This window comes from Callionymus lyra, chromosome 9 (genome assembly GCF_982586985.1).
Source record: "Callionymus lyra chromosome 9, fCalLyr1.hap1.1, whole genome shotgun sequence".
NCBI lineage: Eukaryota > Metazoa > Chordata > Actinopteri > Syngnathiformes > Callionymidae > Callionymus > Callionymus lyra.
The window spans coordinates 4,669,223-4,680,928 of NC_141826.1; the positions used below are offsets into that span (position 1 = coordinate 4,669,223).

Consider the following 11,706-nt stretch of genomic DNA (forward strand, 5'->3'; position numbering starts at 1 on the left):
TCAGCATAAGTACTCTGACCGGGAACTATCGCTTTTATAAGTCATTTGGGAGTCGATGCTTGACCGCGAGCACAGGAGCATTCTCTCAGACTCATGGGTGGGTCTCCGCGCCCAAAGCTCAGTGGGCCTGGAATTCATTGTCCGTTGCTTCATTGTAATTGTCTCAAACTTGACGTAACTATCCTTCTCCAGCTCCTCTTCATCCGGTGCTGGGCTGTCCCCTTTACAGTAAAGTGACAGGATCTTATAGACCAAAAAAGCGATAATGAGCAGAATAAATGCACATGCAGCGCCACTTAAAACGACCAGGAATTGGCCCTGACTGTCCCCCACTACGTCCAGCGTGGAGAAGTCGATGCAAGGATCTTTCCCTGCTTCGTTTCCTTTTGCTACCAGGCAGACTGAATACGTCATTCCTGGAGACAAGTTCTCTAACAGCACTTTGCCACTTCCAACAGTGGTATCCAGTGTCATTTTAGACCCTTCCTCTCCGTACTGTGAGTACACGACCGTGAGAGGGGCTTTAGAAGGAAACCCACTCGCTGTCCAGAGCAACACAGCGCTGTCAATCGTTTCTTCAACAATCTTGACGTCGCTCACAGACTTTCTCACGTTGTTCTTCTTACTTTTCTCATCCACTTTTCGACCATTTCCTCCTTGTTGGATTTTTTCTGGTTTGGGTGAAGCTCTCTGCACACTGTTGCTGGGTGTGGTCCTTTGCCTCTTTGGGAGGGAGGTCGTCGGATCAACTGCAGGAATTGCATATGTAAGAGAAATTGAATTTGGAGTGTCGGTAGGGGGGCTAAATGTTGTGCCTTGGGTTGTGGGTCCAGTTCCGATATCTGACTGCATGGGAAGGTTAGTGGTACTGATGGTACCAGCAACAGAAATGGATATAGTAGCTTCTGCGTTGCCGGCTACATTCTTAGCTTTGCAGCTATAGTCCCCAGCGTCCTTGTTAAGTATCCCATGCAGACTCATGATGGACCATTTCACACCATCACTGGGAGATTCTTGAACTGTAGGGAAAAAAATATGTTGGTCAAATCAAAGTAATAAAAACTCTACACATTTACTTAAACTAACCAGAGGCATTCTGTCAAGCTGAGAAAAGGTGATACAGTGTTGATATGTTGATGTTACTAGAGGCAAATGTAAGACTATCATATTCAAATAATGTGTTTCTACAACAGTAGCAAAAATATGTAAACAAAATGTTTACCCACTGGGTCTCACACCCACATTATGTTTTAATCTACAATTTGCTGTTCGTTTTAACTAATCACCTGTACTTGAACGCACCAATATCGTTCTTATCTCTTGTTTAGCATAGACCGATTGGCCAACATCATGTCACATGGTAAAAATAAACCTTCTGAGTTCCCCAAAAAACTCTAGCAGAAACTTGCTCAATACAAGCATTTAGTCACATATTTATACAATCGTTGATATAGGTTTTGGCCTTTTAGAAGATAATTCATAATACATCATGTCTACGCTCAAAGAAAATACAAAAATTAGCATAGGCTAGTTCAATTCCAAGTGTGCATCCCAAAAAAAGAATAATTTAAAGGTGTCTTGCTAATTTTGTAAAGCTTTCCTCCTTTTTATAGATTTAATTTGTATAATAATGTGAATATCACTTCACTCAATGAAGCCATTGGGAAACATATTTAACAATCTTTCTTGGTACCCACTTTCCTACGCATTTATTTGATATTTGCTATTGCTGGTAGAGAAAAAAAAAATCTAGTAGTTAATTGAGAAGTCTACAGAATAGGGATTCATTCAATTCCACATGTCTAGTGTTATTAAAGGTGTCCAGTAGAATTGTCCTTGACTTAAGGTGAGAACTTGAACTTGTAAACACTCAAATTATTTACCCAAACGTGATGGAACACTAATATATGAAATCCACTAGGCAAGAATAAGTTGCTAACTTTAAGTAGTTCTGTTGCTGTGAGGAAGCCTTGGCAGTTCTTCCGTAGAATCCATACAATAGTTAGAGAAGGATCCTGAACTGCGGTGTTAACCTTCTAACTACTAAAAATATATCCTTTGAATAACCTCAACCTCAGATTAATTTAAGAACGTAAGAATGTTCCTTAGCTGTCTTGGCTGACATACTTGGGAAAGGTGCCTCCTTCCTTACATGCTGGGGTGATGGTGGCCCTTTTGAAATAGCTTTACTTCAGTTCCAACTACAGGAGGACTGTAATCCTCAGCTTATCTGGTGTGTATCTGTGCAGTAGTTGAACACAGGATTCAATGGGAGCAGCGTTTGCTTAAACAGTTCAAAAGTGTTTGTGGAAAGGCATTTAACCATTTGTTCCACAGGATATCCTGTAGTAGACATCTGAATTATTGGGTACCACACGGATTAATAGAGGCCACTTGATCCCAATATAACTGGTGTCAAAGTTTGGTCTGCGATGAAGGTAAAACTGACATGTTTCCAAGGGTAATTAGGGTTGTCCTTGGCAACTGGTTTTCTGTATGGTTTTGTATAAACTCTCTAAGTGCAGTCAGGTTTGATAGGAACTTAGGACCTTACCTTACCTGACCTAAGGATGTGTCACTACTTTACGTAACTAATGTGCTGTTGGTTCTGTTGGGCAGTTAAGCCAGAGACCAGGCATTGATAGTAGGTGTAAGAGTTTAGTGTAGTGATGGTCTGAAGAAGCTTCATGAAGCAGTGTCATTATTTTCAGAGTCCACTAGATGGCGGTCTCTGCACTATTTTTCTTTGTTTTGAACAACTGTTCTAATGAAACATCACATCATTTTTAAACTTATGGCACTACCTACTGACCTCTAAACAACATTACACTGCTTCATGAATCTTCATCAGACCATCACTAGTTTAATGTCCTACCCATGTTGGAGAACCTTCCATGATTTAGGGAAGGATGGAATTTTGGATCAACTGATCCTCTTATTATAGAAAGTCATCTTATTACCTATACTGAAAGAACCATGTTTTTACCCTGACCTAAGGTCAGAAGCTTTGGATTATTATGTTAGACAGTTAGGGAGTAGCTTACAGTATTACTGCTTATCCACTGCTTTTAAATAAGCATATGATAAAATGCATATTTTTCTCACAGACCTCGCAGTATAGTCAGGGTAACTGAGATTTTGATTTCGTCTGCACCATTATACCCCAATACTCCTATACCTGTGTTGTTGACCGGTGAGCCGTCAGCCCTTGCCCAGTAAAGAATTGGCGTTGGCAGCCCAGTGGCGTCGCAGCGCAGAATGACATTGCTTCCCAAGGGTGATGTGATCTTAGTGGCAGAGGTCATGACCGAGGGCTTCACACAATTGTCCAACTCGGCTCGCTGAAAAAGAACACCAGCCAAGTTCTCTGGTCCACCGCAGGTCAGGAAAAGGTCCATCAAAATGACAGGGGTGTTGGTCATTTTGGATAGCTCGATCAACTTCGAGATTTTGCAGTCACAAAACCAGGGGTTGTCTTGAAGGCCTGAATATGAAAAGATAAAAATAAACACATCGTAAAAGGTAACCAAAATGTTTAATAAAAGATGGAGAAATGTTACATTACATTTTTATAACAGGTCATGAAGCTACCAAAGCTGTATAGCTTTAATAATAAAAAATATACATATATTTGCACTCTAGTTTGCCTGATTTAATGAATGTATTAAAACATGTATTTTGTTAGATGGTAATCTATAAACAAGAAATGTCTGAAATTTTAATCATACTTTATTTTAATAACAGTTTTTTTTTCAATTTTTCCATATATCCCATATCTTTTGTACGATTTATTATTATAGTTATTTTACGATACAGCCTGCTGCTCAAACATGTTATTCATTTTATTTTAATAATTTATAAAACATTTTAAGTTGTGATGTATTTTATTTAATTCTTAATCCAAAGAAAACATATAATTATTGGATATGAAAAATATTTAATTGTATTTTTTTTTGTGACTATACAGAAATGAAAACATATTTATTCCTTTTTTATATTATTTATATTATATATTATTTTTGGGATTGACTTAATGCTATCATAGTTAGTATACAAATTACTTCAAAGGCAACGTTTGTATTTCTTATATATTACTTCCTAACAAACTGCTGTGAAAACCTGCAGCACACAATGTGTAACCACCAGCGCTGGTGTTTATTAAAGCCTTTTAACTAGATTACAGTAGTTTGTCTTAGCAGCAGCAAAGCACATAAGCTGGCGCATTTCCCAGAAATTCTCTATCTGTTTCTTTTATTTGTTTGCATTAATAAACATATTGACAATTATCTCTGATGGCATGTAAGGTCAGTTTAGTTCTTGTTCTTTATTTAATAAAAAGACACACTTGTCTCTAAATGTCACCAAACTTTATGATTTATTTAATTTAACAGAACTTTTCTTAGGAAATACTTGACAGAATATTTTAAAGCTGCTTCATAATAGCAGGAGTTGTTGTTGAGTGATAAAACAACGACATACACTGAGGAGTCTGAAGCCGGCTGGTGCTTAATCCTGTTTCTCCTTCAGGTGCCTGAGAGTACACGACTCCCTTCCGGCACAGATAAGCTCATTTGCCCTTCTGCAGCCTATTAACTATATCCCTCGCTGTGAAACAAATACACTCCAGCAAAGATTTCCTTTACAATGCTCAATACATGAAGGTTTAAAAATGTGATAGGGATAGTTGACCCACATATAGAGTGATAAAATCGAATAATGATCTTAAATTTAAACTGTTTATGTTCATTCTAACACAAATGACTTTTTAGAGGTCAGTGTGATTTTAATCCATATAACTGACGGGTCAATATATTTTGAAAATAATCCTTGGTCTAGAGGGAACACAAGTAAAAATATTGATATAATTTGACTCAAAATGCCAGAAACATATCACCAATTCATTGTATATGAAAGGCTAGATACAATTTGTTGGTCCAAGATGTGGAAATTTTCCAATATTTTTGGTCAATTGTTGGAGTGAAAACACTGCTTTGACTGCAAATGACCCCTTATTGTGTTACACTTAGGAATAGTCTCTATGATCTGAACTTGAATAACCATCTGGTTCTGTGTCATGTTAGAGGATGTTTCGGCGTAAGCCTGTGATTCCAGATGAACTTCATTCATCACATATGTCTCTCATATAAAGAGAGATGATTATCTATTGTTGTGTCACTGTTCAGTAACAAAGTTGAGGCAAACATCAAAACATTGGATTTGTCAGTCAATATTTATCATCCTCTTTAACCTAAAGGACAATCTGTCATTGGTTGTTACAGTATGTGTCACGATTACCTCCACAAAGGAAGTTCTGTGATTGTCTGCTTGCTACTAAAGTATCTGAAAAACATTACCAACGTATTTCAATTTAAAGTGCAACTAATGTAAAAACCCAACTCTTCTGAGTCACTTTTGAAATATTTACTCCAAGATGCAGTAAGTCATTCACCATGATGGCGTTTTCGAAGTTATTACTTTATAAAGTTCTCCGTGTGAACTCTCTGCGAACGAGAGGTTACGAGAGCGACGTCCATTATGATGTAATAAATGGCTTCACTCCTCCTCCAGCCAGCTGTAATCATGCCCCGCTTTGTTTATACAACAAGTCGACGAGATGATGGTTCCCCCAAGTTCAACCTGAATTTTGGAAGGTTTTAATCAAATCACCTATGTGTAAAACTGCTGTTACTCATGTGTACTTTTCTGTTCAGAAGTTGCAAAAAAAAACAAAAAAACTTTACTTTATATCACAGCAAATAAGTTACCATTAAACCTTTATTAACTTTTATATGGCTGTGTTGGATAAATGGTTGCTAGATAATCACAATAGTTTGGACAAATCAGGGGAAAATGCTGATAATTGTCTATTGGCTTAGAATTTTTGCTCTCACCCTGTGGCCAGGGTGTCAGACACTTTATATATATATTTTGTACTTGGAAGAAGAAGAGGCCATTAATATGATTTACTAATATTCCCCGATTTCCCAGATGAATTCCCTGAAGAACAAGATTCAGCCCTTTAATCAATTGAAACAGATTCATCAATAGATCAATGAATCACCTTTTCTTACCTGTCGTCATGTTTTGCTTTTGGAATTCACAACTACAAGTTGGTCTTTGTTAAAAAACCTCAAATGTATGTAAAAATAAAACCCTAATATATGACTCATATTTCATAAAAACTCATTTCTATTTTATTTCCAGTTATAGTAACTGCTTCCATCATTTGTTTTTTTTATGATTTCAGTGTATTTTTTTAACCTTAAACTTCATCTACTCAATGCAGCGTGAACAGATTCTACTTTAGTTTAGTTTAGTTTAAACATCATTGAAGCAGCTACTGCACGGTGCCAGTTATTCTATTGTAATTAACTCAGAGTGTGTCCTAGAGACTAGTCTTTGGCACGGGGAAGAATAATCTCATGCACTGTTGGCACCTGCTTTCAGGCTAAGTTTCATCCAATCAAACAAATGTGGCCTGACGAACAAATGCCCTAATGACATTATTAGTGACCTCAAGTACAGGAAACGCTGAAAATGCAAGACCTTACCTAAAACAACCTTCTGGGCGGAACTGGAAAGGAGTGGTTCTCCATTAAACGGTGGCCAGATGTCCATCAGGTCCGAGGGCAGAGTGCTGAACTTGTTGCTGGACAGATCCAGGTACGTGATGTTGAGCAGGTTGGGGATGGCCTCAGCCGGTAATGTGGTCAACCTGTTATTGTGCAGGTCAAGCGTTCGCAGCATGGGCATCTCTTTCAGAGACTCCCAAGGAAATATCGAGATCATATTCCCGTCCAGTCTCAGCTCATGTAGGATTTTGAGATTGTAGAAACTTCCGATATCCACGGAGGTAATGGAATTGTAAGTAATCCACAGGTACCGGAGCTCCGTTAGGTAGTAGAAAGCTTCGGTTGGAATTCGCCTCACTGCTGTTTTCTCCACGCGCAGCTTGACGGTGTCCACGGGAACGTTGACTGGGATGTCGGGCATGTCCGGGTCGTTGCACAGAACAGATCTACGAGTCAAAGAAACACTTTCTCAAGGGCTATCCCATTACACTTCAGCAAAGACAAAGAGTGCATGTAATCCCAGCAAATGTTGAAAATTGTTTTAGCTAACATTTCTTTAAGACTATTTACTTAGAATGTATTAAAAGTATCACTATACATTTAAATTACTTACTTACTTACTAACTTACTTAATATTTTCAAATCTCTCGATCTGTTTAGACTCCCTAATAAACTCTAACCACATACTGTATTTCTATTGCCCTTATAGCAGTCTGTGATTCCAAGGAACAGTCCAATGTTTATTTTAATGTTTTAACAAAAGTATATATATAAAAAAAAGCCCTATTTAAGGTTAGTGAATGTTGTGCACTGGTATCTTTATTGGTCACCAGCATGAGTACACACCACATTTATTGTCTTTAACATGTCAGTTTGGCCGTCTCCTCTAAAGTCATGGAGGTTCACTCTATAAGTAAGATGGGAATAGTGTGCTAACAGCAAACAAGTAGGCCTGTTTTTCGACTGTTTAACTTTTTCTGAGCTGTTCGGAGGTCCTTTGCTGGTTTAGATCATTTCAATTTTCATTTTATTAGTGATTCATCGTTTGCATTTGGGCTCTATTAGAATGATAACTGCATGACTGGAAGCATTACTTAGAGACCATCATCCACAAGGTCTAAAACAAAAGTTTGATCTCATTTAGCTTAAACATCATGGCAAATAATACACACACAAGAGACAAGGTCCAGAGTATTGATGGTCTGATGAAGCTTTATGAAGCAGTGTCATGTTGTTTAGAGGTCAGTAGGTGGCGCCATCAGGTACAAAAACAAAGAAAAAACAGTGCAGAGGCCGCCATCTAGTGGACTCTGAAAAATAGTGACACTGCTTCATGAAGCTTCATCAGACTAGTCAGAGTACTAATGCAGTGTTTACATATGCCTGATTCAAAGGATTCAATGATTATTTGTCCATACAAAAGTAAAACAAATGTTTTGTGAAGGCAGCAGTACTGTATTGCATGTATGAAAAACTATATAAATAATAATAATAATCCACTTTCTACAAAATTTTCAAATGACCGACTTTGATCATAATGAAGATAACTCTTGATAACTTAATCTACTAAATAGCTTCATAGTCTACGAAGAATCAATTTCTTCAATACTAACATGCATTTAAGTATTCTCAAATACAGGAAATATTGTGACTCTCATTTGTTAAAAATAAATTCCCTCTTCAATTTTCATCACCACAATTCCTCTTCAAACACAGGCATGTCAAGCTCAATTAAACATAGGGAAAAAAAACTACTTTTTTCAAGTTTATGAGCCAAGTATACATATTCCAAACTGTACCAGGAAGTATGACTTCAACTGCGATATGGTCGTATCTCTAACTTGCTTTGTTAAAAAATGTTATATATAATTATTAAAATTGATTATATCTATTTCCTATCATATCTTTAAACTCGCACCTTTATAGGTCACAAAAATAACCAAGAATTAATCTTTTTGATTTAGAATTAAGAACTTATTCATCTTGCTGGCCACGTAAAATGACTTTGCGGCCTGTATTGGCCCCCGGGCCTTCACTTTTATTAATGTGCAGTAAATGGAAAGATTTAGAAACAGTACAAGAAGTGACATTAGGTCGTAAAAAGATAGTATTTCTGACGTCTGACAAAAGAAAGTTATTGGATTGTTGTGTGGAGACTTTTAAATGTATTATTTGTGCCAGAAGATACAACGTTATTGACCAAGATAGTGTTCAAAATGAAATACAAAAATCTAATTAAATAGAAGTTCTGTTGGGTTTCAGCAGTGGGTGTAAAATCTTTATCGGACTGAGAACAATAATTGTCTGTTCCAAGATCTCAATCATGACGACAAAAGCTTTGTGACATCATCATATGTCAAGTTTCATGTCCTACGCAGGGACATATCGTCCCAATTATGTTAGATTCACATAAAAAATATATAAAATTTAATTTCGGAATATCACATTTTCATTATGAATAGATACACAGACGTGTCGAGGGACTGGGAATACTTGGTGATCTTGGATGATTGAAATTTCTGATTTATACATTTCTGATGTTTCCACCTCTTACTACCAATCATGTGATAGAACTGACATAATCTGGGGTCTATCAGATTAGTTACAGGGGAAACATTTAGCTCTATTTCAGGGATTATTGGATCATGTTTGGCAATATCATTTATATGCGAATGTAGGTCAACTGAAAAAATCCAGGATTTAGTTAATCAAATACTATGAAGAGAGTCGGATGTTTACCTGGTGCCGGATCCATCGGTGCGGCCGTGAAAGACACAGGTGCACTGGGATGGACAGAAGGGCCGGACCAGACTGACGCAGCACAACAACACCATCACATGAAGAATTCGCAGCATCATTTCACCTGGAATTCTCACATCAAGGAGGAATTAGGAGGGAAAAGTCATCCGGAATTGAGTAGAACTTCCCAGAATTTGAGTGAAAAGCGACAAAGAGAGCCCATAAGAGGCGACGGTACGCTAGCAGAGGATCTGTGGTACAGGTGACCTGTGGGATTGACAGCCCGGGAGGAGGCGGGGTGATTAGCAGAGGATTTGGTTTGGTTGCCGGGGGTCATGAAATCTGTGGAGCAGGATGAGTAAAGTATAGCTAATCTGTGCGGCGCTTAAGGAGTGTCGCTTTCACGTGATGCAGCTATTTCTGTCCCATGTTTTGTTTCACGCTCATGACACTCTGATCCGGTCTGAGTCTGATCTAAACTCATTCAAAAATAACTAAAATTAGAACTAAGAACGTGTTTAAATCCCTCTTAAAAACAACCCTCATGTATACATTTTACACTGTTAGAATTAAATAAATCACTTCCTCTTGTACCACCGAAAGAAGAAATCAAGATGAACTAAAAACTACAAATGTAAAAAATACTTTTTAATTCAACTTTCAAGCAAAAAAATGTTTTGTCCCTCTTACTATGATTAAGATATTGTATTTGTTAAAGATGACCCCTGTATTAGTGAAATCATGTTTGTAATTTGGATAACTCAAACATATATACATATATATATATATATATATATTTATATATATATGTATATATGTATAAATATATATATATATATATATATATATATATACATATATACATATATATATATATATTTATATACAGTATATATGTATATATGTATAAATATATATATATATATACATACATACACATACATATATATATATATATATATATATGTTTGAGTTATCCAAATTACAAACATGATTTCACTAATACAGGGGTCATCTTTAACAAATACAATATCTTAATCATGTATGTTTATTAAATTAAGAAGTGAAATTACCTTTTTGGTGTGAAAAAAACCAAAACCTAAGTGCCCTTTCTTCAAGAGAGAGCATTTCTTATTTGAAATATATTTTTGGGAAAACCATCAGATTAATGTCACATTTGTTAGTACCGTTCCAAGACATGGAAAACAGGCTGACACACTGACCAAGCTAACACTTGCTACCAAACTGAGAATAAGATGGCAGCTCTGATTGTTTGACACATGACTTGGAACCTGTCTCACTTAACTTAACTTTACATAAAGCAGAAAACTTGTATCGGAAGTTTCAGCTATTACTGGGGTCGTCTAAAGTCTCTTTCCACTTTTTTCTGGACACCTTCGATATGAGATTTATGTCTGATGTGTTTCATCTTTAGAATTTCTCAGATGACATCATCCAATCATCTATGATTTCCAGTTTAGGTAAAGAAAGTCATTCAACAGAATCCAATAAGACCAAGGAGCTCATGGTTGACTTCAAGTGGAAATGTAAGCTTTCATCCTGTATTATCATCCGAGGGCAGAATAACAAAATGTGTGTAATCTCAATAGTAAACTGTTCCTCTAACATCACACCCATGCCATCTACAAGACTGTGTCTAGACTGTTGTTAAAGCATTGATCATTTAGTATCTGGTATTTGGAAATATTAGATGATGGATGCAGAGTGGAACAGGCTGAACAAGCAGACCATTAATCTTTGCCCCTTTTTATGTTTGACATGCTAGTAAATCAGGATAACCCTGGATATTTTCCCATTTGGAAGGTGGGCTGCAGTATATGCCTTTGAACTTTCAAATTTCTGTAAAGATCTGTAAATGGATGCCATCATAGTTTGATTCCATTAGAGGTAACTTCTGGAAAATTCATTATTTTTATCATGGCACATGGATATAAGTAAGTAAGTAAGTAAGTCATTTTTATTTGTATAGCGTTTTTCCAGACCAGGGTCAAAAGCGCTTAAACAATCAAAACAATACTCAATAAAGTATATACTTTAAAGATCAAGATAAAACTGACAACACAACAGGAATGTATGAATGATAAATGTGTGAATAAATATTAAAATGTCCCAAAAAATAACCTTTTAATTTTGACAATTAAATTAATTTTGTAATTTGTTATTTCAAAATGTTTTATGTTAAAATGTCGTCTTTTAGTTATTAGTGTATTCATACTTTTTTTTATTATTATTAATTTTATTCTTGTAAATAAATATTTATTTTACTCATCAGAAGACGAGAGCTACAGGTTTACTACTCATTTGTTGCTTTGGACGTCGAGGTGGAAGCAGAGACATCTAGTGGTGAATATTTGCAACTTCATTAGAACAACCA

The 11,706-nt window shown here is 36.4% G+C and overlaps 1 protein-coding gene across 1 annotated transcript; it reads right to left on the minus strand.

Moving 5' to 3' along the window:
• lrit3a (info leucine-rich repeat, immunoglobulin-like and transmembrane domains 3a) lies at nt 1-9,431 on the minus strand. The gene is made up of 4 exons (XM_087798820.1): nt 9,312-9,431; nt 6,552-7,018; nt 3,179-3,484; nt 1-1,019 (listed from the first exon to the last, which is right to left on the minus strand). Exons 1-4 carry the CDS (start codon nt 9,428-9,430, stop codon nt 1-3), a joined length of 1,911 nt encoding a protein of 636 aa, XP_087654946.1. The 5' UTR covers nt 9,431.
• Nucleotides 9,432-11,706: the final 2,275 nt, after the last annotated feature.

What these genes read in the sequence shown, in the direction of transcription:
- lrit3a (XM_087798820.1), bottom strand. Translation starts at nt 9,430, where the DNA reads ATGATGCTGCGAATTCTTCATGTGATGGTGTTGTTGTGCTGCGTCAGT. An exon ending in CGCCCAGAAGGTTGTTTTAG is followed by an intron (nt 3,485 to 6,551) that starts GTAAGGTCTTGC and finishes TTTCATATTCAG; the next exon opens with GCCTTCAAGACAACCCCTGG. An exon ending in CTCACCGGTCAACAACACAG is followed by an intron (nt 1,020 to 3,178) that starts GTATAGGAGTAT and finishes TTTTCCCTACAG; the next exon opens with TTCAAGAATCTCCCAGTGAT.